This window comes from Ambystoma mexicanum, chromosome 6p (assembly GCF_040938575.1).
Source record: "Ambystoma mexicanum isolate Mex_15411 chromosome 6p, UKY_AmexF1_1, whole genome shotgun sequence".
In the NCBI taxonomy this organism is placed as follows: Eukaryota; Metazoa; Chordata; class Amphibia; order Caudata; family Ambystomatidae; genus Ambystoma; species Ambystoma mexicanum.
Genome location: NC_090935.1, coordinates 1,332,602,393 through 1,332,628,269, shown reverse-complemented (window position 1 = coordinate 1,332,628,269; position 25,877 = coordinate 1,332,602,393). Strand labels below are relative to the sequence as shown.

The 25,877-nt window shown below is 44.5% G+C and overlaps 1 protein-coding gene and 1 long non-coding RNA gene across 4 annotated transcripts in view; one reads left to right on the top strand and one right to left on the bottom strand.

Annotated features, from left to right (window-relative positions):
• Positions 1-9,447, bottom strand: part of TOPORS (TOP1 binding arginine/serine rich protein, E3 ubiquitin ligase) — a 74,685-nt gene extending 65,238 nt beyond the window's left edge. Inside the window, exon 1 of one of the 3 annotated variants that reach the window (XM_069626001.1) lies at positions 9,285-9,447. Coding sequence is in view for 2 of the 3 variants with exons in the window: in XM_069625999.1 (XP_069482100.1) it covers positions 8,824-8,925 (102 nt within the window). In the remaining variant the exon portion in view is untranslated. Of the gene's footprint in view, positions 1-8,514; positions 8,638-8,823; positions 8,962-9,284 lie in introns of those variants that run through there. The other 2 variants (XM_069625999.1, XM_069626000.1) reach the window with 2 other exon arrangements.
• LOC138510383 (uncharacterized) overlaps positions 8,972-25,877 on the top strand; it is a 350,876-nt gene continuing 333,970 nt past the window's right edge. Inside the window, exon 1 of the long non-coding RNA XR_011280375.1 lies at positions 8,972-9,092. This is a non-coding gene — a long non-coding RNA (uncharacterized lncRNA). The remainder of the gene's footprint in view (positions 9,093-25,877) is intronic.

Sequence of the window (25,877 nt, the reverse complement as noted above, 5' to 3'; positions counted from 1 at the left end):
CCAAGCTACTCCTCACTGATGAGGCCCAACAAGGCCGAAACATGTTTGGGGATGCTTGTGGTCTCGTGCAGAAGGGATGTGACTTAGCAGTGCGGGCTGGACTGCCCCTTTTGGGGTAGGGGCAGGCCTGATTTGCATATGGGCAATGCCAGTGGTTAAGATTCATTCTAAACCTTCCAGCCATCACCTCTTTGTTTTTGGTGTATGGACAAGTACACACAACAGACGCAGGGATCGCAATTGGGATTTATTGACCAGGAGCAAAAAGCAGCTCCTGGGTATTGGGCATAACCAGCTAGGCAGGAACTACCTCTGAGGAACCGGGAGCTAGCACATGTGCAGCAAATCTAACTTTGCGCAAGATGCAAAGTAACATTTTGCCTTTTATTATTCAATATGCATGTTCCTCGGGTGTGTTTTTTATTCTCCTTTTATATAAATTTCCATACATACAGTTAATATTGCATAGCTAGGTTTATATGGCACCACTTGCCACAGGGGTCAAAAGTAGATATAGGTAGCTTTTGGTTTCAAGGTAACCAGGCTCCCGTTGGCTATAAGCAGGAGCTAAATAGCTACGAGCTCCTGGAAATTTTGAACCCTGCAGACGGATGTAAAGAAGGAGTGGTTGGGAGCAAAGCACATTGTAGAGCAGCTTCATGCCTCTGCAGGAAATCCCACCCCCTACCTTCTATAAGTCGGAAGCCGGAGATTGTGTCATGTTGGACACCAGCAGTTGTGCCAATACTGCAGCGGATATTTGAAAGAAGGTACCCACTGAGAAAAACCATATCCAATGTATCCCTGAAGAAATGACAATCTGAGGGAGGAACTCCCTGAAGGAATATGAAAAGCAGCAAAAGAGAAGCTAGTGACATCACGAGAGACAAGCGTGACGCCGGAGAATACTCGCTGAAGAATGCATGGATCTTACATAAACTGATGACGAAGTTAAGAATCGAGTAAACTCATGTGCGAGAAGAAGATTGCACTTGTGCCAAGTGCTGCAGAAAATCAACCGTTCAATAATTTTACAGATGCTGAAACGCCAATAGACCAAGTCATCATAGAAGCAGGCTATAACGTAGTGAATAGACGCAGGCGAAGCCGCCATTATATAGAAGCTGGACATCGGGGTCATGAATTTAACAAGATGGGACCGATGGAGAAGGAAGGCCGACAATTGTGTGGCAGCAAGAATAAGCTGAGATCATGAAGCGCATGGCAAGGCTGTCTGGCCTGGTATCAAAACTGAAGCCGCCAAGGTTGGTTATCTATTCTTGAAAGCAGTGAATGTGCGAAGGATGAATCGTCCCTTGTTAAGGCGCAAAGAAAGACCACCAAGAGTGCCAAGTTTTATTCATTTAAGACATTTAAGTGCTGCAAAATTGACTAAATCATGGTCCCCTGCCACGTGAACCAAGGATGGAAGTGAAGCCGACGCGAGAGACGATTTTCTTTCCCAAACAACAATGGGATCGGACCCAATACATTTGTTCTGAATAAGAAATTAAAAGACCCCCGGTGTGGTTTGATAATACTAGCCCTAATTTGATAAAGGCTGACAGGGGCCGAAACACTTGTAATTAGAAGGGCATCTCTTATATTACAGATGAGAATAAAAGACATCTGCATTTATAAAGGCGCAATGTCCTGGACTTTGTATGCTTTGGCATTTCTTTTTACTATTTTTTTTTTTTAATAACACATTTTATTGGTGTTTTTAGGAAAAAACAAGGTTAAACAAATAAACAACGTAAACAATCAATACATGCGCATTGCCGGAGAGGGTTACTGGCTGTTTCTATTTTTGACGGATTTATTGTGGCTTACCGTCAGTCCAGTGATCTGCGACTAATCATTGAATGTGAGGAACAGAGGGGCGATTCCTGTCCCCATTTTGGATCCAATTATGATTATATAGATATTTCTCGCATTTAGTTAAAGGGATGGTCTAGTAAAAAATGTTATTTAAAAAATAGAAGGCAACATAAAAAAAAAATACTAGCATTCTCCGTTTTAAAACTTCCCATGTAAAATTTTGAGCTATTCAAGCTCAAAATTCGCAAAAGCAAGCACATGGGCGCATCCATTTTGTGAAATGGAGGCCCTCCTGTGCTGGCTTTTGCGGCACTAATGAAGGAAAAGCCAGCCAGCTGTAGTAAACAAAGGCTACCGCTGGGTGGCTTTCCCTTCATTAGTGCTGTAGGCGGAGGACTGGGACCGGAGACCAGAGCAGGAAAGCTGCAGCTGAATCTCGGTAAGTGCTATTTATTTATTTGTTAAAAATAAGCACTAGCTGCGGTTTTTTTTCTAAGTTTTCCGGGCTAAAACCGCAGCTTTAAAAACGTATTTATGTTTGCGGTCGCTTTTGAAGCGACCGCAAACATAAATACAACGTTATTGTGTTGGAAAACGCTGCGGTTTTTCTTTCCAGGTTTCTCAGGCTCCTCCGGCTCGGAGGAGCCTGAGAAACTTGGAAAGAAAAACCGCAGCGTTTTCCAACACAATAACGTTGTTTCTGCCTGAATCTGCTTTACCATTTGGGGCTCTCGGGCTCCCCGGGGGAGCTCCTAGGGGAGCACCGGAGACCCAAAGTGAAAGCCACAGCAGGCAGAAACACACACGGTTATGTTTACATGCCGCGTAGTGTTTCTACCTGCAGCTGATTTCCCATTTGGGGCTCTCGGGCTCCCCGTGGGGAGCCCGAGAGACCCAAATGGGAAAGCAGATTCAGGCAGAAACAACGCGGTTGTTTTCCGCAATGCCGCGTTGTTTCTGCCTGAATCTGCTTTCCCATTTGGGGCTCTCAGGCTCCCTGTGAGGAGCCCGAGAGCCCCAAATGGTAAAGCAGATTCAGGCAGAAACAACGCGGTTGTGTTGGAAAACGCTGCGGTTTTTCTTTCCGAGTTTCTCAGGCTCCTCCGAGCCGGAGGAGCCTGAGAAACTTGGAAAGAAAAACCGCAGCGTTTTCCAACACAATAACGTTGTATTTATGTTTGCGGTCGCTTCAAAAGCGACCGCAAACATAAATACAACGTTTTTAAAGCTGCAGTTTTATTTCTAAGTTTTCCGGGCTCCTCCAGCCCGGAAAACTTAGAAAAAAAACCACAGCTAGTGCTTATATTTTTAAAAAAAATAAATAGCACTTACCGAGATTCAGCTGCAGCTTTCCTGCTCTGGTCTCCGGTCCCCGTCCTCCGCCTACAGCACTAATGAAGGGAAAGCCACCCAGTGGTAGCCTTTGTTTACTACAGCTGGCTGGCTTTTCCTTCATTAGTGCCGCAAAAGCAAAAGCCAGCACAGGAGGGCCTCCATTTCACAAAATGGATGCGCCCATGTGCTTGCTTTTGCGAATTTTGAGCTTGAATAGCTCAAAATTTTACATAGGAAGTTTTAAAACGGAGAATGCTAGTATTTTTTTTTTATGTTGCCTATCTATTTTTTAAATACATTTTTTTAGTAGACCATCCCTTTAATGTTGAATGAGTCGCCCGACAGACCGGCTGTAACACTAAGCCCAACATTTGTGCCTTAGTCAAGGATGGAAATAGAGTTGAGCTTGGAGTCCTAGAACAACGATCACGAGAGCCTGCACTCCCATATATTCCCACAGACAAGGATCCTTTGCAAGGACAAGTTCAAAGACAACCTTCATGGCAGAAGGCATGGTTGATAAGAGATGTTGGGCTAATTGGGTAGGGAGGTCCTGGCACCTGGGTCTGATCTTGCATGCTGCTATGTGAACCAAATGTTCCAGACATGGCACGAGTGTGCCAACCAATTGTAGAGGGCCGTATAACAAAGGGCCCTACAGTGTGAAGACCAATGATGAACCGTATACTTAATAGTGTTAAAGATAACATGTTTTTAGAGGTAGGCATAAATTGTCCACATGACAGTGGGCAGCCAATCACAATCCCTATGGAAAGTATATTTAGAGGTCTCCCTTAACCAATAGTAAGGCATTTTTTTGCATACAAGGATGTTTTTATGAGAAAATCGTCGAGAGCTGAGCGAACATCGGTTGTAAACTCCCCATTTTAGATAATTGTTTGGCTCTTTGCAATCTTCCTGAGTTGGTTCAATTATTTGGACTCAAGGAGTTATTCTACAACCCCATCCATTGCATACCCGTTACTAAAGGGCCATAAGACCAACATGCTCTCCTAACAGTTCCAGTGAAGTAGTACTGCAAGAAAATAAGTGCCCCAAGGAATGGTAACCAGTGCAAAACTGCTCAGATGGGTAGAAAACGAAGTAGGGCCTATGACCATCATACTGCTCAAGGAAGCAGCTTTATATTTCCAGAATGATTGCGAAGTAGAGGTTGGGGAAAAGGAACGAAGCAAGCCGATTGAGGATACCAGGCATGAAGGGGGGAACAGCAGTGCTCATACACTATTGGGCATGCGGGTCGAAGGTACACTTGCAGCTGCCACCCAACTGGGGAGGAATATGTTCACTCATACATCCGAACACCGTAGCATTAGTAGCGCTTCAGAAGGACATACAAGTTGATGGGTTCCCTAAAATGGACAGCAACAAAAGGAAGAGATCTGTAGGGATGACCAGAGCAAAGATGGAATGACCAGAGCAAAGATCAACAGATGGAGAAAGCATTGGACGCAATACTACTAGAGCACAGGTTGTTCAGCAGAACCAAGATGTTTTTCGCATCTATCGTTCCAGAAGTACAGACAAGCACAAATGCCAAATGGCTCCAGATTACGTGTTGGGAGCTGATGCAGACGATAAACTCAACCATCAAGGGGTTCAATGCCATCATGGAGGAGCTGGGGGCAGTAAGGCTAGTGGCGCTCCAGACCAGATACGTTCTAAATCTTCTCACAGTCATGGAGGGAGGACTTGGCCAAGATCAGGTCTTCTTGCGTCCATTAGTTCCTGCCAATGACGAAGATAATGGAAGGCTGGCAGAGGCCATCACCAGGCCTTCTGAACTACACACGAAGATGGAGGCAGAAGGAAAGAATAAGGGTTGGCCGTCATACATATTCTCATGAATAACATGGATGACCAATGAAAGTAGCAGCTTTGATACTAATGTTGCTCACATTTTGTGTCACCAGGATAATAATCATGCAGCGTAGGAAAACTAAGATGACTTTAGGGATGAAAGTGCACACAGACGCATAAACTGAAGAGGAAACAAAAATGAAATTCACTGAAAACGCAATTGACGCAGTGTCCTCTGTTCCAGTATCCATACAATACCCATGATTACTGGGGAAAATGGGTTTGGTGCATCGTTGATGGGGGCTGCAGTTATGTGACATGGTGCCTGGATGATCATACAAAATACTATGGACATCGCAGAGGGATAACAAAAGCTCTAGCTCTCGAAACTGAAGATAAACCAAGAGAGTCATGCAGGTAGTGTGGTCGACAGGTCGATCAGAGAGGATTGTAGAGTGGGGACAAAATCTGATCGTCATGCCCGCCCGCGGCTTTCAACACGAAGACAGAAATGACAGATGTGCATGACTCGTAGGGCAATCACCACAGTCGTGCCTCACTCTTATGCCCATCACCATATGTTTCGCGGGTGCGAGAAGCACTATTCTCTCAGACAACCATTCAGACCATACCCAATTGAGGATTTCGACGATATGGAAATGGCATATAAGTCGACTGACTGCAAAGCCAGAAATCAATGACATCACCGACAACACAACATAACCACATTTATACATTAGTACATATTCATGACCATCCATTCATGAAGTTAGATGAACATGCACTAGTTTATTGAATATAGGCACAAAGCACATGCTTATGACTCACTCAGGCAGAGGACAGACAAACATACATATCTCTATGCTAAACATTTAGCTTGCACATGCTTGACTGCTACCAACATGGAGAAGCCATAAGGAATGATATGGAAGCTATAGGTCTCTGAAGCGGATGGCAAAGGAGAGACAGGCTTCGAGTACATGGAGGAGCCGACATGATTGCAGCAGCCAACGGCGTGTAGAAACAAGGCACTCAGCCAAGGACAAATGGAGATGGAAAAGTTCCAGTTATGAAGACAGTAAGCCACCTGCAGAACTTCAGGTAAAATCCTCATAATTACAACACTTGAAACACTTGTGTACGAGCGCAATATAAATAAAATATCATTTCATTTCATTACAAGCAGGAGGGTTCTCATTTTGTGGTCTCAGCACACGTGACCCAGCTGAACAGGACAAAGCTCACTGGACCAAGGTAGACAGACGTTCCCATCAGACCAGGGAAGAAGCTACAAGTGTTGCATATGGACGAGCAAGTGCACTCTCACAGGCTTAGGTGAGGTGAGGAGAATGGCACTATTAGAACATGTAGGTGCAAAGCGTTCACCTTGTCATTTCCTTGAAAGGTACAGTCTGGGAATCATCTAAAGTCAACTTACACGCAAGGATATAAAATGTGTTGCAAGGGCCAATGGTCTCTCTGTGACCCTGCAACATTGTAGACTAATGCTAATAGAGGTGCTCCTAGGAGCCACTAGATATGGCTATCCGACCGTAGTAGTAACCTGCATATTCTCTATATGTAGCCTACCCAAACTGACTAATGTAATCGCCAATACGTTTTTGGGTTGGAACTTGAATTTCTGACGTCACAACGGGATAAAGCTGGGTGACACGCTTAGAAGGCGAGAGCTCCAGGAGATACTCATGTGTCGGGTGGGATCCCTGTCATTTTTGTTTTGCTAATAAAAGACAGTAAACTTTCCTCACAGCGAGTCTCCCGTTCTTGTGGCTGGGAGTCATTGATGAACCCAGAGTGTTCTCTAATAACTGTGTCGACTGCTAGAGAGTCCGGGCCACGCTATACAGAGCGGCGGGTGTGGATATGCAAATTCCCCATATGTACATTTTGGGTAGGGAGCAACACAACAACTACTTCACTTATGTGAGCTAAGCTGGTGGCCTCTGCGAGGTCCAACCCCCCTCCCTCCTTTGGATTTTGTTTGCGTTATTTCCATCTTTCTGTGCTGTCTTGCGCATCTCCCCGACCCCCATTTCCTGCATCGACCGTTCTCCCACCCCTCTCTTGTGCTCCGATTGGCAGGTGAGACCCACTAAGACCATATAACCAAGGCGGGAAGCGGCTAACGGCCACAAGGCAAACGGTAGCTCCCGGAGTAGCAGCTCCAGTCTGTGTTTGCTCGTCTACGCTTGGGTGGGGAGTACAGCAATTACTGTATTCTAGCAAAGCCCTACCACTCTTATTACCTTAGCACACCCATTTTAGTAACCCAAGACATTTTTTTCAATCACTGCTGTACGACACGGCAAGCTGTTTCTCTGTTGACTCTCAAACTTTACATATCTCCCCCCACTGCCCTATTACCTCAAATCAAGCTATTTGTTCATTTGCTGCTGTGCCCCATATCTAGGCATCACTGCATTAGCACCACAACACCAAACTTAAGCATTTCTCCATTTATCCTGCCACTTAAATGTGGGATTTTTTAAATCATTTGCTACTGTGTCTCAGATCTAGGTGTCACTGCATTTACTGTAGAGTCCCAACTTTAGGTGTTTAGGGGAGAGATGACTCAAACTTAAATGGACCACTGAAAAGAGCTTTACAGGAAAAATGCTGAGCGGTGCATCCCGATCTCGGAAGTGCTGCAACCGTACCCTGGGGAGCCACTGATGGTCGCTGCACACTGGGGTGTGCTGTCGGCGAGGGGATGTGTGTGTCACCTGGTCGGAACGCTGGGGGTGGAAAGTGTACTGCCACTAAATAACCCATTGTGGAGCCACTCTTCTACACACAAGACTGATAAGCATAGGACACCAGAATACACAAAAGGGGAAGGGACACAGGCCACAATCAAAACTGTTGGGGTACGATAGGGTAAAGCCACTAACCAACCCTAGTAAAAATCAACTCCTGTGTACACCTTTCAAACGTGGAACTAAACACCATACCCCTACAGCAAAACAAACCGCATGCACTTAATTTCACTACACAACCAAACGAACCACACATAGCCTTGCACAACAGCACATGATGGCTACCAACCGAAAAGCACACCTACGCTCAGAGAATGGTGTAAACCGAACAGAAACTGCTGACAGCACATCACAGCTCTCTTGCACTTTTCTCCCACACAGTGCTACGAACTCACACCTCCCTCCTCTTGCTTTACAGATCTGCCAGAGCACCAAGGGACCACAGCGTGCGGTATTGGCGGGGGCACATAGTACATACAATTTTGTCTAAAAAATGTCAGCCACATCTGTCGTACGAGTCAAAAGTTATTAGCATTCATTTTTTTGGTTTTCCAATGGCGGGCGATACTCACACACACACACTGTTGAGAGTTTGTGGATGTGTCGGCTGTAGTGTTGCTCTGTGACATTTTATTTGTGATTATGGTACATGTTTAGGTGAGTTTTTAGTTCTATGTTTGGGGCGTGCCTTGGTATCATCTTATGTATATGGCTTATGTGCAGTTTTCCATGTGCATGGTAGTCATTGTAGGACTCAAACCTGTGTTTTTCCGTCTTTGGTGCCCATGCACAGACTTTGGCCCCTAGTTTCCTCTTGCCACTGCTAGCTCCAGCCCCGAGATCTGTTGCCTCCGCCTCCTGCAGCCCGGCTGACCCCAGTGGCCCTCAGTCAGCCTATAAGATGCACGTCACAAAAGATAAAGTGACGTCACGCAAACCCCCCTGTCCATTGCTACCACAGGCCTCGCCGTATCCAGCGCTCAGACGACCGCTCCAAAAGGATGGTCGGCATTGGTACACATCTTTCCGTGTCAGCGGCTTCTAGTATCGATTGTACGATGCCACTCACCGGAGCTGCTACGGCTGCTCTGTCTGGTTGCGCCCTGCGGTACCCAGGCGCTCCTCTGTTGCGTGCAGCCGGCTTTCTCCTGCGCTCCCCACGGGGTTTCATGGCGGCTCACTAAACTCGGACATTCGAATCACTCGGTGACACCAGCCGCTCGAGCGCACTTCCGGTTACACAACACCGTAAACGCGCAACATAGAAACTGAAGAAAGCATAGTCAGTCTACCGGCAAAAGTAACGGGGTGGCTCGTTGCGGCGGCCATGTTTGAGAGGTAAGTTTGACAAAATTCTTCGGAGGTATACTTTTTGAAAAATAGCATACCGTCCTTGTATGTTTGCAGTGGACGCGTTCTGCTCTTTGTGGTGAAACATTCCCGAACTGCTCGAAAAGAACGCCTTAAACGCCCCCACGGTCGTGTATTGAACGCCCAGGTTTCAGCGCTGAAGTCTTGTTCCAACCTTACCTACGCGAGCTGCTTTCCACTGTAAATAAGGGAGACTCCAGAATTTGAATTGCCATCGCTCACGGTCACCGAACCGGCGACACAAGACCGTACACAGGCGCGTTCTTCCTATTTCAAAGTGATGCTGGCTATGCGAAAAACACTCCCTTTGACTTTTCGCGCAACAACGTTAACCCAAGGAGGCACCTGCTGTTTGCAATAACGCCGGTGGCCATTTTATAAAGGAGTTGTTTCAATATAAAACACTCATAAGGATCAGTGTTTTCCAACATAGGCGCCCTCTTTCTCGTACATATTTGGGAACCTTCACGACCACTTTCAACTACCTCTATCCTGTGCGTTTTGCTTGGAGAGTGCGTCACCTGTACGGTTCATTATCTACAGAGCCGCCCATAACTGCCTACATTTGAAAATCAAGAACCCTGAGATTTATGCCCCGCCTATAACTAAACAAGACTCTGCCCAATTGCACAATGCTCCGCCCACACGCCCTGTCCTCATGTCAAGAAGGTAAACTCGGTTTGTTTTGTTGGCCTTAAATATCACCAAACAACATTGCTACTGTAAATGAAAAGATAATGGGGAATGCTGGAGCAGTCTGTGGCGTTGGCATGGCAATTTGCCAACACTTGGCGATGAAATGGCCAAAGCATAATTCGGGCCTTGACCCTCTCGCTCATGTCTGCCGGCCTGCTGCTGTTGCCGGGGAGCTGTGTGCGCTCCAAAGTAGGAGCAAAATGACTGCACATAAGTAGATGGCCGTTATATTTTAATTTCTATGCATCAATCCTTGTTTTCAGTGGAACTCCTGTGGACTATGTTTCAAGTTTGGCGCCAAGTGATCTATTTTGAAGTTGAGGCTGCAGCACCATCTTTTCAAGACAAAGCTTCGGACACCCCTGCTTCCCGCGGCGGACGGGAGAGTGCAGGCTGCTTTGCCGGCAGGGCTCAGGTCCCTCGACGCCACAGTGTGTGGAGAGAGGTTGGGTCAAGGAGGCACCAGATAGTAAGGTAATCCGGTCCGGCATTGCCACTGGATTAGCAGCGCTGCTCTGGATGATGCCCCCAAAGTGTGTGCAGTGTTCTATAGAGAGCGTTGTGCGCTTGTAAACATAAGCAGCTGTGGCAACGGGGAAGGTTTGTCGGTTTTAGCTGCAGAGAAGGAGAGATGCAGATGATGTTAAGGTGGGGCAGACTAATGCGAGCACCATGTGTTAGGCCCGGACTGTTTACGGGCGGTTAGGTTATTTTAAAGCAGGAAAGTCTGTGATCCGCGGCTTCCTGCATGCACATACACTAAGATTGGCTTTGTTGCCGGCAGCAGGGGTTGCCTTTGTTGCCGTGCCGTGGGTTTATTTAGCATCTGCACTCTTCAAGATTGTCTTTGTTGTCGGTGTAACGTCACTCTTTGCTATCTGTCAGAAAATCTGACAGGAATTGTAATGTCATTTTTTGATACCTGTCAGAAAATCCTACCGATAGGAAAATCTGACGTGGTAGGAAAATCTGACAGAAATTGTAATGTCATTTTTTTCCTACCCGTTAGAAAATCCTACCAACAGCAGGCATTGGGCAACCCACCCAGGGGTTGGAAAAAGTGACGGGGTAGGAAAATCTGACAGCCTGACCTGTCATTTTTTGCTACCCATCAGAAAATCCTACCGAGAGCAGGCATTGGGCAACCCACCGAGGGGTAGGAAAAAGTGACAGGGAAGGAAAATCTGACAGCCTGACCTGTCATTTTTTCCTACCCGTCAGAAAATCCTACCGAGAGCAGGCATTTGCCCTTGTACCAGGAACGTGTGGTAAGTGGAGTAAGAAGTTATGGAAACAATTCCTCTTTTTTCAGTTTGATGACATACCCAAGTGGATTGAAACCTCTCCCGATACAAGATCCTCACGGAGCTCAGTGGAGGTTTCCGAATGCCCAGCCAGCGTGTGTGTGCCGAGGGGGCAATGTTCAAGGCGCTTTAGGAAGTAGCAGCCTATAGAGAGATGGGGGCATTGCTTAAAGAGTCAGGGACTGAGACCCCGTGAGTTCCAGGCAGTATGCTGTCACACGTGGGTGTGATGCACAAAGTGGCATTTTATGGCAGCTGTTGGGTATTTTGTGGATATTTGGGGCTTTGCGGTATTTTCTTACCACCAAAATACCTTTAGCAATAATCACTCTCTGTATTCATATTGGGTCACACATGACAATAATACATTGCATTATTTCAGAATTCAGACCTATTTAGATGGTATGCTCGGTAGTTTGCATGGTTGGTTGGTATAGTGGTTGGTTTATTTGTGGCCCCAATATCCAACATCCCTTGGTTTTTATCTAGATTGTTCTTGATCACTAGAGAGACCTCAGGCCTACATTTTAGGGACACTGCATTTTCAGTGTTAGTGTTGTGTGTCACCATGGGCTATTGTGGTATTTTTGTGATAATTTCCACTACCTTATATACGGTAGGAAACTATGTCCAGAGAGTCTCTCTTCCGGTTGACTCATGTACCTCCAACAGGCTATGCTACAAACAGTCACTCACAACTGTCCATACTGAATAGAATCATGCACACATCTGCCTTAAAATGACAATTGCACTGTTTAAAGATCTACCCACGTTTAAGCTTTTCCCCATGCAAAATGAAAGAGAGAAATAATACACACTAGCTATCTGTTTTCAAATATTTTTGTATTATAGAAATTTCTTTTAAACACAGTTTAACTTTTTTTACAGAAATAAATGAAATGGTACAACATTATTTGTGATAAAATGAACAGAGAGCTGCGAAAATATATTCAATTGGTAACATTAAATATGCTGATAAGGGACTGGGACTCCCTCGAATACACTGACTGAACCGTTTCGCACACTTTCGCACAGCTCCCACTCGCTTCTGTAATTACCTTATCTGTTCAGCATGAGTTTTCTCCGGCTATTCTCTCTCTGAATTTGGCTCCCTTGAATATCAACCCCAGTGAGAACAAGCGTCTGCCGTTCTCAAACCGGGGTTATTGCCTGGAACTCTCCGCTTTTGCAGCAGGAAGGCCCCAGCCAGGAAAGAGATCCTTCTCCCAGCTCTGCCAGATGTCGATTGCCTCCCCCTCTTCTCAAGCTTCCCCAGCAAAGTTCTAATCACAGCCTCTAGCATGATACTTGCTATGACGCTGCTCCAATCAGAATCAATCATGTCATCTCCTCCCTCACTACACAATGGCTCACTTCTACAGTGGCAATTGTAACAAACTGATTTCCTGTTCCTTCGAGCTCTTTGCTTCCTGTAGTTATGTGGACAGAGCAGCAGAGAAAAAAAATGAATGTGCGTTTAAAAGTTCACTTTCAGAGTAGGCCTAATTCTGCAGTGGAGACACATTTTTATTAGTGGGTTATGTTAAATGAAGTTTTATTAGTCAGGTTAGTTGTTAATAAAGTTAGTTATTAATTTTCAAATGTGTCTCTTGCAACATGGGCATTTCAGGTGAAAAATAGTGTGCAGATGTGTGCTTTTAACTGTAAAAATGGATTTGCATCTTATATGTAAAAATCGTTTTTGACTGAATAGCCTGTCTTTACTTATATGTCCATGTTACTCTGGCAACACATATAGCAATGCACTACACCCATGTAGTGGTGCTGCATAAAAAAATGCTACCTGTGCAGTAGTGCTGTACTCTGTGCTGTAACACCCCAAATATCCTTACATACCCTCCTTTTGTTTTTAGAACTTGGCTACGATCCAAGCCAATTCCTAAAAACAACTTGTTCTTTTTCTTCTTTTAAAATGCATGTGTATTGGGATATCTTTCTCTTCCTGACGTAGTTACTAAAATCAGTAACATTTTCATTTTTACTGATAGCACAATCAACCATCCACCCATGATTAGCACCAGGACAGCCAAACCCACTATTGAGCGTTCCCCCCAGGTTCCCCAATTAAATCTTTCCACTTCTATTATCCCCAGATTACTAATTGTAATATTGTTTTTTCTCAAATTCATTTTTATAACATGCCTTTCTTTGTGATTCAATAAATATTCCACATCCGGATCTATTGGAAAAGTATCCCTTTGAAAAAAATCGATATTTTCAACTTGGCTTTCCCAAACATCATTTGTTACATGAAACAATGTTAACCCCCCAATTGACACAATTGTATCCTTTGGAACCTGTAAATAAAAAACATTATATTTCACCTGTTTAACCACGTATGTTCCATGGTTTAAATGTACTACCGTCATGTTCTTTAAACAGGTGCTGACCAACCATTTACCTCTGACCATCTTAGCCTGTGCCAGTTCTTCACTCCCCATATTGCTAATAATCACTTCACATCCTTCTGATATACTTGGGTCAGATTTCAAACCACAAATAGCATCTGTGGCATCAGGAACAAACGGTTTACCTGGACACATATAATTTTGTTCTTTAAATTTGACACATGTTTCCAGGTTTGGTATTAAATAAACTTCAGGTTCCCATGACTGAAATGCCACCACTTCTGGAGTCTTAATCTTAATAAATTTGTCCTCTTGCCAAAATCCCACATTCAGGAGTTACATATGGGATGCATAGCAAAAATCCGATCTCTAGTCTTTCCAAGTCCACGTATAATGGCATTGCATTACCCATTTCAAATGCAATTTTTACCTGTATCATATCAATTTCCCTCCTGGTCAATCTTTCTATCATTTGACGAATAATATCCTGCGAAACAAAATACAAGGGGATATGTCCTTGAATCAATTGTGAAACTGCAGTTTGAACTTCTCTCATATAATTCGTTAATAGTCAGGACTCATTATGTTCAATATTTCATTTAAAGTTCTGTCATGCTTAAGTATTATTTTAGTCGCCCGTTGCATCACATCCGCTTGTTCATTTAGAATGATTGCAGTTTCATTTATGAATCTTACTTGTTCATCCAGTCCCCCTCTAATCCCATCTAATGTTTTTTGTATTATTTCTAGGTCAATACTCAGTTGTTGCGCTTTAGTACTCAGTGTTCCTACCGAAATAGAATTGGCTGTTGATATTGTGGTACCTATTATGGCTCCAACTATATACATTACCAATGATATCGCGAGCATCACTGCACCTCTCTTTCCTCTCCTCTTCTTAATGTCTGATGAATTCACAAATGTTTTCTCCAACTGCATTAATATATCTCTTATTGACTGCTTAGCGTCCTCTTTTCTTATTTCCAGCCACTCTTTAGTCTGTTCACTCTTAATTCCGGTATTGTTCAAGTGTTTTTCAATCAAAATCTCAGGATTCAATGGTATGTAGATATTTTGGAAAATCATCCTTCTATCACTCATGATGAATCCTGGTGCCTCTTCCACCGCGATACCAGATGCTGGTCCCGGTTCAATGACAACCTGTGCTTCTGAATTCTTGAAGATCCCTCCAAATATCATCATTAACCATATCATTGGTATCATCTTCAATGCTGATCGCTTTGCAGCCTTGGTCTTCACCCCTCTTTGGGGCTTTCCCGGAATCCGTCCACGTGGGCTCCAGGACTCCATCGTCTCCCGTGGCCTCTTTTTTTTAATATAATATGTGTTTGCATTATCTATATTTATATATATATATATATATATATATATATATATATATATATATATATATATATATATATATATATATATATATTACAGTGTTTATGTGCCATTATAACAATCAACTTCTGTCACTGCCTCCTGACTGTACCCATTTATTTTATCTTTTTGTGTTTAAGGGACTTTATCTGTTTCTACATGCTCAAGCTGCCCGATCTCATGTCTGGGATGGCATGGCTTGATCTGATTTACGTGGACAAACTGCTCTATCGCCGTTTCACCTTCATTTTTCAAAATTTTATAAACCACAGGAGAGACCTTATCTATAATTCGAAATGGCCCCTGCCAGGCTGCTAGAAATTTAGAATTTTTCTGTTTACTTTTTGATCCCCAACACTGTATTCTCTCACTGATGTTCTTTTATCATAGTATGTCTTAGCACTGTCAGCAGCCCTTTCCAGATTTCACTGCACAAAAGCAAATGCATGTTGCAAATGCTTCCTCAGTTCATCAATGTACTCATGAACTGTGGATGCGCTCACAAGTGTCTGCTCATGTGTTCTGTATAGCAGGTGTTGTGGTAACACCATTTTCCTACCTGTCAAGACCTCATGGGGGCTAACACCTGTTGCTTTGGCAGGAGTTGATCTGATTGCCATTAAAACTAAAGGTAGACGTAAATCCCAGCTGGAACCTGCTTCTGCCACAAATTTCTTTAAAATATCCACAACAGACCTATTGCTCCTTTCAACTGTACCTGAAGACGCTGCCCGATATGCGATATGTAGTTTCCTTTTCACACCTAGTATTTGCCATACCTTACTCATTAGAGTACTTGTGAAATGACTTCCTCTGTCTGACTCAATTCTTTGTGGCAACCCAAACCTTGAGAACACATGGTTCACCAGCAATGTGGCTGCTGTTTGCGCACTACAATCTGGTGCAGGAATGCATTCAATCCACTTCGACATCAAACATACCACACTTAAAATATAACGGTTTCCCCTGCTCGACCTTTTTAAAGGACCTACATCAGGGGTGCACAACTGATTTTGACAGAGGGCCGAAAGTACCTTACATGAGGGCTATAGTGGGCCGAAAAGTAAATGTGGGCGGGGCGTGGCAGGAGGCTTTTTAAACTCCCAATTTGTACTAAACACATGGAAAAAGAATGTTTTTGAGGGGTAACGATTTTTATTTGCATTTCAAACTTACATTTTGTACTACACATTTTCCATTGTTATAATTTATTTCTATTTAGTTATTGTATCTCGCCTGTTTAATTAACATATATATTTTATTGACCCTAGATCAGAGGTCTTCAATCTGTGGGGTGCGCCCCCCTTGGGGGGGGCGCCACCATGCCTGGGGGGGCGCGTGATGCCTTCCAAAAGAAAACGAGTAACGCTTTTTTTTTTTTTTTTTGGCCGCACTGAACTGAGCATGTGCAATGGGGAGCCACTGGCTCCCATGCACATGCTCAGCCAGTGCGATGTGGTGGGGGCGTGGCCATGGAAACAGGAAATAAACGCAGCCTGGACGCGCACTTTCCTGCATTTGGATCGCGCGTCCAGGCTGCGTTGTGGTGTCCTGTGTTCCCTGTTGTTGTTGCTGCTGCTGCCGCCGCCGCCGACGACAAGTCCGAGGTAAGTGACTCGTTCCGCTTTATGTTTAACACGGCTCCCCCGTGGCAATCTGCCATGGGGGAGCCGCGTTATTAATGCAGCACCGGTCCCCCTGCGCCCCTCTCTCCCTGCATCCCCCACATTGGGGGGCATGCATGGGGGAGAGGAGGCGAGCGGGCGACCGGAACTGCTCTGTTGGTGTTTTTTTTTTTTTACAACGCGGCTCCCCCATGGCAGATTGCTGGAGCCCAGCAATCTGCCATGGGGGAGCCGCGTTGTTAATGCAGCACCGGTCCTGCTTCATTTGCCATGGCTGTGTTTCCAGTCATCCATTGGATCCCTAGCTTGCGCAATGCTCCTCGTTCTGGAAAAAATGTGTTGGTTAAACCAGGGCTCTCAACCTTCACCCGCCAATAGCGAGTGATCATGGGGAGTATATATATGGTGTGCATTTGGCCAATTGAAGTGGTGAGTGACTTCTCATGCCTGGTAGTAACTTGCAGCTTGAAATTTATTTCTCTGGATATGAAGTCAGGTTTGTTTTCAGTGTTGGTCCTGTTTGACAGATGATTTACTGACTTTTGGAGAATGTTTTTCAACTTTTGGTGGTACCTTTTTTCTTTCCCAATTCTGAGGTTGATACTCCTTTCGGCAAAGCCTCTCCTACAAACTGATGGCACTTGGCCATAACTAAGGTTCTTGGCTCTAGGGAAAATCCCCAAATGGTATGTAATACCACATCTGTCACTACTGCAAATTCAACTACTACACTAAGCTCATTTCCTTTCTCCTCCCCTAAACGCAAGCTATCTATGGACCCCTAGTCAATGCTTGCCCTCCTCGTTCCTGCTCAGATTGCGCTACCGTTCCATTTTTCCCAAAACTGAGAGCTCCGCCATCCACCACCACCACCCCTTGCCGGTATGGATTTCACAAGGCCCCATTTTCTTCATGCCGTATGCCACCTCTCACTGCAAACCCATCTCCTTTGGATTCTCATATCCTGTATTTGTGGGTAAAGCTCCAATCTGCTTTTAGTTGCCTGACCTCCCCACAAAGCTGTCCTCTTGCACTACTAACTGCCCATCTGATTTCTATCACTGTATGGCGCTGCATTGCTTGATGCCACATCACGGGTGACCGGGACATACGCATCATCAAGGGCAACCCAGGGGGGGGCACATTATCACCTGCAACCTAGTCCGGGGCCACACTGCAAAAAGAAATTAGAACTGGGCCTGCATGATCTGAATAGTAATTCTTCTGAGACTTGTACCAATGTATTTTATCCAACCAGTGTTTCGGAACCATTTTTGTGTGGGGTTTCCCTCCCCCACTCCCAAGCTTTTCAGAACGTTTTTTGTTGAATTTTTGCTTTTTTAAAATCTCCCCTCCTTTTTTCCCCACCCCATATTTCTGACCCTTTTTTGCATGGGGTGTTTCCCACCAACCCCAACATTTTCACATGGCTCAGTTCAACTCTTTGCAAGTGGTGTTTGCCATGTTTATGCTTTTTTTGGGTTGCATTTCTACTTTTTTAAAACCGTTTGAAATGTTTCGACAGGTTCAGGCTCCTTTTCTCGATGGATCGTTTTCTAGTGCCCAAAGATGGTAGGGATCTGAAACGTAAAGCGGAAGGAGAGGTGGGAACATACACAAGAAATGCAAAAACACGGAAATATGATCACTCTTATTTGGACTTTGGGTTCACATGCATCACAGTCGCTGGGGAAGTGAAGCCGCAGTGTGTGATTTGTGGTGCTACATTAGCAAATGACAGCCTGAAGCCAACAAAATTAAGGCGGCATTTGGAAACCAAACATGCCGATTTAGCAAAAAAGACCAGGGATTTCTTCGTACGGCAGCTGCAAGGCATGAAAAAGCAAAAGGAGACTGTTAAAAGTGTGGCATCTGTACCTGCAAATGCTTTGAAAGCATCTTACCACATTGCGTACTTTCTTGGCAAAAACAAGAAGCCTTTTACAGATGCTGAGAAAGTGATTCTCCCAACCATTCTCGCTGTCAACCGGGTAATGCTTGGTGAAAGTGCAGCAGAGAAATGCAAAAGTATCCCTATGTCAGACACAACAATTTGCCGCCGTATTGCTGACCTGTCCTCTGATATCAGTACAGAATTGGTATTGCGCTTGAAAGACAGCCAGTTCGCCCTACAGTTGGATGAGGCCACTGACATATCAAAAGAAGCTCACTTGATTGCCTATGTGAGGTACTGCCATGGAAAGGAGATGTTGGAGGACTTCTTGTTTTGTAAGCAAATTAAGGGCAGAGCAACTGCACCCGAACTCTTTGAAATTTTAAACAACTTCCTAAATTCCAACTGCCTAAAGTGGGAGGCGTGTGTTGGTATTTGCACGGATGGTGCTCCTTCAATGTGTGGTGCTAGAGCTGGGCTAAAAGCAAAAGTATTGGCAGTAGCTCCACATATTGTGTGGACACACTGCATGATACACCGAGAAGCTTTGGCTGTGCGCAATATGGGGCATGAACTGACACAAGTTTTGACTTCTGTTGTAAAGATCGTAAATTTTATTAAGATGCACCCCACAAGAGCCCGTCTGTTTGCCACCTTATGTGCAGAAATGGGAGCTGACCATGATGCTTTGCTGTTTCACACAGAGGTCAGGTGGCTATCCAGGGGAAAGGTTTTAAATCGCATCTATGAACTCAGAAACGAAGTGAGACACTTTCTCCTGGAGTTAGACCAGACAAAAGCAGAGTCTCTGTGTGATCCACGCTGGCTTATACTGTTGGCTTACCATGGCGACATCTTTGAAAAGCTAAATTTTCTAAACCTCTCCCTGCAAGGCACAGAAACCACATCATTTGCCATGAATGCAAAAATATCGGCATTCAAGAAGAAGCTGGAGCTTTGGAGGAGGAGGGTTGATATTGGCATAGCCGATGCGTTCCCATTATTAGAAGATGCTCTTGAGGAGACGGAGTATGATCTCTCATGTGTTTCTGAAGTAATTGGAAACCATTTAAATGCTCTCAGAACCAGTCTCGAAAAGTACTTTCCTGACGACAATTGCAACATGAATGACTGGGTGGTTCAGCCTTTCCTAGCTGACGTAGGAGCCCATCTCCCAATACAACTCCAGGAAGAACTAATGGAGCTCCAAAGTGACCGCCTAGTAGAGAGCCAATTCAGAAAATTGTCTTTGGGTGCATTTTGGCAACATGTGTCTGCAGAGTATCCAACTTTATCAAAATGTGCAGTCAATGTACTTTTACCTTTCAGCACCTCATACCTGTGCGAAATTGGGTTCTCTGCACTTGCAGCCCTAAAGACAAAATATCGGTCAAAGCTGGAGGTGGAAGAAAGCCTGCGGTTGGCTATTGGAAAAATTGAACCCAATATTGACAGGCTGGCTGGTGAAAGGCAGGCCCACCCTTCACACTAGTTCTCCAGTATGCCACTGTCCAACTTGCAAGTGACAGCATTGACAGTACGTTGTTGTACTTCAGAAACAAATTGTTACAGCACTTGCATAGCAAATGTTACTACAGGACAGCAATATTGGGTGTTTTCGTTTGTGTGAAATGAATACCCAACACTATTTTTAGTCGAGTCCTCTGTATTATAGCAAAATAATCGGAATGCTTTGTTCACAAATATTTGTCCTCATCTGATTTGAATCATTGCAAGCAATGATTTTGAAACAACGTGGTGTGTGGCATGCACTCCTTCGTTGGGGGCACCATTATACTCCAGCGCGCGATAACCGTTCGCAACCGAGTAACATTTTGGAGTACATGTGTATAGGGGGGGCCTGGGCCGGAGAAATTTTTCTTAGGGGGGGCTCGGGGTCAAAAAGTTTGAAGACCACTGCCCTAGATACACTATGCCCCATACACTATGCCCCATGGCCCCCTCACCCCAACCAAACACTATGCCCCATGGCCCCCTCACCCCCAACCAAACACTATGCCCCATGTCCCTCACCCCCAACCAAACACTATGCCCCATGGCCCCCTCACCCCCAACCAAACACTATGCCCCATGTCCCTCACCCCCAACCAAACACTATGCCCCATGGCCCCCTCACCCCCAACCAAACACTATGCCCCATGGCCCCCTCACCCCCAACCAAACACTATGCCCCATGGCCCCCTCACCCCCAACCAAACACTATGCCCCATGGCCCCCTCACCCCCAACCAAACACTATGCCCCATGGCCTCCTCACCCCCAACCAAACACTATGCCCCATGGCACCCTCACCCCCAACCAAACCCCCCAACTCAGCACACACACAAACATGCACCAATACAGACCCGAACCCCCACCCCCCAACTCAGCACACACACAAACATGCACCCATACAGACCCGAACCCCCACCCCAGCACACAAACATGCACCCATACAGACCCGAACCCCCCACCCCCCCAACTCCAAACCCCCACCCCCAACTCAGCACACACACACTCAAGCATGCACCCATACAGTCCCGAACCCCCCACCCCCCCAACTCAGCACACACACAAACATGCACCCATACAGCCCCGAACCCCCCACACCCCCCAAATCAGCAAACTCTCAAACAAGCACCCATACAGACCCGAAACCCCACACCCCAACTCAGCACACAAAAAACATTCAAATCAAAACATTCATACACATCCGACACCCCCGCATCTCAACACACACAAAATACATTCAAATACAAACATTCACCCCCCCCACATCTCAACATACACACAAAATACATTCAAATACAAACATTCACCCCCCCCCACATCTCAACATACACACAAAATACATTCAAATACAAACATTCACACACACCCCCACATCTCAACATACACACAAAATACATTCAAACACAAACATTCATACACATCCAACACACCCCCCCACCCCCGCATCTCAACATACACACAAAATACATTCAAATACAAACATTCATACACATCCGACACTTCCCCCCACCCCCGCATCTCAACATACACACAAAATACATTCAAACACAAACATTCATACACATCCGACACACCCCCCCACCTCCGCATCTCAACATACACACAAAATACATTCAAATACAAACATTCACACCCCCCCACATCTCAACATACACACAAAATACATTCATATACATTCATACACATCCGACACCCCCCCACCCCCGCATCTCAACATACACACAAAATACATTCAAATACAAACATTCACACACACCCCCACATCTCAACATACACACAAAATACATTCAAATACAAACATTCACACACCCCCCCACATCTCAACATACACACAAAATACATTCAAATACATTCATACACATCCGACACACCCCCCCACCCCCGCATCTCAACATACACACAAAATACATTCAACCACAAACATTCATACACATCCGACACACCCCCCCACCCCCATCTCAACATACACACAAAATACATTCAAACACACACATCCGACACCCCCCCACCCCTGCATCTCAACATACACACAAAATACATTCAAATACAAACATTCATACACATCCGACACACTCCCCCCGCAACATACACACACAAACATAAAGCAAAACAAACCCGACACACAAACACAAACAGACCACTTACCGGAGACATGCTGGAAGGCAGGCAGGTAAGCGGCAGGTAAGCTGGAACGCTGGAATCATACTACGGCTGGCGTGGTCCAAGGCTGAAATGCCTTCCGGCATCAAGCCTTATGGACCACGCCAGCCGTAGTGCTGGCCCTCCATTGGTGCAGCACACACGCATTACGTGGCTCGTAGGAGCGACGTGATGCGTGTGTGTGCTGAGCCAATGAGGGCCAGTGTTTTCCCCGGCCCGGAAGACAACAAAGACTTTCCTAATGGAGGGCGGCCCGCGGCCGCCCTCCATTAGGAAAGTCTTTGTGCCTCGCGGGCCGGTCAAAAGGGCATGGCGGGCCGCAACTGGCCCGCGGGCCGTATGTTGTGCACCCATGACAAACATAGTCTATTTGCAAATCTGACCATGGGAGAGTTAGGCCTCTTTTCATCAATGGTGCTCTATGCATTGGTGAAGCAGGTTTAAATTGGGCGCATACTAGACATCCTCTAGTATATAATTCCACATCCTGGGACATATGTGGCCAGTAAGCATAATCTTTTAGTATCTCCAATGTTTTTTGTGAACCTCTGTAGCCTGCAGTTATGGCATCATGTGCACGGTGTAGCATCAGCCCTCTGAATGAAAGGGGTACCACCCACTGTATTTGTCCTGTTATGGACCCTCTAATCATGAGTCCATCCTGTAATCTAATTCATTTTTTATTCTTTACTAGCACCCTCAACTCTTCTTTTCCCATGCAATCATTTTCTGTTAAAGGGTTTTTGTTCAGGATCTATTAAATGATTGTAATATATTCCCAAATTCGATCATTCTTTTGTGCCTCAATCAAATCTTGGTCTGGCGTATCATGACTCCATTGTACCGCTGGTTGATCTACCTCCTTTGGTGCTTTAGAACGTGTTACTGCATCAATTTGTATTTCAGCCATTAAATAATCAAAAGGTAGCAATTCTCCCATCACAGCCCCAATCTTAGCCAGGTTGTCTGCCTTATCATTTCCCTCCTTATCCTCTCCTGGTGTTTTTAAATGCCCACAAATTTTTCTCCAGTATATTAAATTATTATCTGACACCAATTTGTCTATGGCTTGTATCATTTTTCCATGTTTAAGTGGCTTTTTGTTGTATGTAACCATGCCTCTTGCTTTCCAACCAGGCAAATACTCCACAAAGCTATTCCGTGCATAGTCAGAATCAGTCGCCAGGACAATTTCACTGAACTTTTTATCAACTGCAGTAGCAATTGCTTTATAAATGGCTGCCAATTCCGCCACCTGACTGCTCCTAGCTCCAATCCTCATCCCTATACTGGGGACGCCTTCACATTTCAACCAGACATTTCCTATTCCTGCCACTAATTGTTTATTACTGTCATTTTCAATGTGAAAAGCACAACCATCCACATATACAGTTGGCAAATCCTTGCATGTTTTTTCATCAAAAGCTTTGTGTGGTGATTGTTCAAATTCCTGCAAACTAGTTTCCACTTCCATTTCATTTGGTATTTGTTCAGCTGCGCAGTCACGTAAGTCAGCTAACCCTTGAGCAATTGGGTTCTTTTTGTTTTGTCCATATCTCACTTCTCCAGGAAAACCTTGTAATGCCAGCGTCCATGAAGTGATTCTGGACTGCGCTAGATTACCTGATCTAATTCTTTTACTCTCTAAAAATTGCAAAGGTTGATGATTTGTTTCAATAATCACCTTTTCTCCCTGAACAATGGGGCGTAAATGTTGTAGCGCCCACACAGTGGTTAATAGGGCCTTTTCACATTCATTAAATTTCATTTCAACTTGGGAAAATGCCTTACTTGCATAGGCAATGGTTTTGTGATTCAAATCGTGTTTTTGTGATAACACTGCTGACATACAATGTTCAGAAAAACCTATTTCTTTATGGGATATGCTAAACATGGTGCCTTTACAAGACATTCCTTTAATTTAGCCACTGCATCAGACTGCTCTTTTTCCCATTTCCAGGGAGTATTCAGTTTAAGCAGTTTAGTCAATGGTTGAGTGATTTCTGCATAATTTTCAATGAACTTTCTGTTATAGCCTGTCATCCCTAATAAACTTTTTACTCCTTTCACATTTTTAGGATCTTTTAATCTTTGCATGGCCTCTATTTTCTTCTTTTGTGGATTTAGCCCATGTTCAGTCACTTCATGCCCTAGAAAGTTCACTTTTTTCTTGCACCATTGTGCTTTTTGTAAAGACACTTTGGTGCCTGCTTTCTGCAATTGGCCTAGCACATGTCTTATTTAATCAAAATGGCTTTTCAGGCCCTCACTTTTTATCAGGACATCGTCCACGTAAACTATTGTTCCTCTTTCCGCTGCATCCGGCATGGACTTTCTCAAAAATATGCCAAATTCACTCCCACTATTGATGTACCCGAACGGAGCTCTAAGCCAGGCATATTGAGTTCTGTCAAATGTAAAGGAAAATAAATTCTGTATCTCCTCTGCCAATGGCACGCACCAATATCCAGAGGTGAGATCTAATGTGGTAAATACTTTTGAACTATGTACCTGAGCTAGGCCCTGATCAATGAATGGCAGTGGCCATCTAGATACTGGTACTCTTTTATTTAACTCTCTCAAGTCTGCACATAGCCGCCATTGACCATTTGGTTTTAACACACCTAAAATAGGTGTATTGGATGTGCTATGAATGGGCCTGATGATTCCCCGCGATTCCAAATTTTTAATAATCTCTGCCAATGTTTCTAAACATGCCAGCGGTAGTCTATACTGGCGTACAAACACTGGACCTCTGCTACACCCTTCTGGTAGTGTGGCCACATGTAAATCAGTTAAACCACAATCATAAGCATCTTTTGCAAATACATGCTTAAACTCCATAAATATCTCCCTCAGATTGTTCCTATCCTCATTGCTGTCACACGCATCCGCTAAGGAGATCTGCTCTTCTACCATTTTGGAAAATTCTGGAAAATCTTCTGGTAAGGGAATCTCTGCGCTTTCCTCTGTATGGCTGTGTCTTTTTGTAAAGCTGCCACTTTTAAATATTTTGGCATATCAGCTTCCACTTCAATGGGCTGATTTTCTGTTTCATTTTCATTTAAATTAAATATTATGCAATCCTCTTGATGGCAGCACACTGTCTCATTTGAATCATAAGGATACACAGAATGAATTTTAAATATTCCTTTGGGCTGAGAGTCCAGGTGTTCTGGCAACTCACCCTTGGCATCTACATACTTTTCAGGGATATTTCCAATCACCATGTTATTTAAATCTGCCGTATAATGTGATTTTTGTATGGCCATTCCTAATGGGGAGTTTTCCTCTAAATGAATATCCTGATCACCTTTATTATTTACCATAATTTTTACAGATCCTTCACCAATATCTACCAATGGAATGTATTCATAATACAGGCCTTGCTGTTTTATGGATTCATTCAGGCATACAAATGCATCAGAGCCTTTCATCTGCTGTCCATTTTTGCATTTCAGTGTAATTGCAAACTGTTTTGTAAATGCAGGAATAATAGTATCTTTCCTCATTTATAATTCGATTGCATAAGGAACCAGTTGTGCACAATAAGCCCTTCTTTTGTCTTCAAATTCAGGTGCCGGACCACCTAGGCGTGACCATATTTTTTGATTAAGGAAATCTAACACCATACACATTCTGTGCATGATGTCATTGCCCATGTAAAATTCATTTTGTGCTCCACTCACTATCCATACATTATGGTAAATTGTTTTCTGCCCAATGCTAATTTTAAGCATGCATCTGCCTGCAATTCGGTTTTCAAAGTCTGGACTGTCCAACCCAGAAACATATTGGTTTTTAATCCTA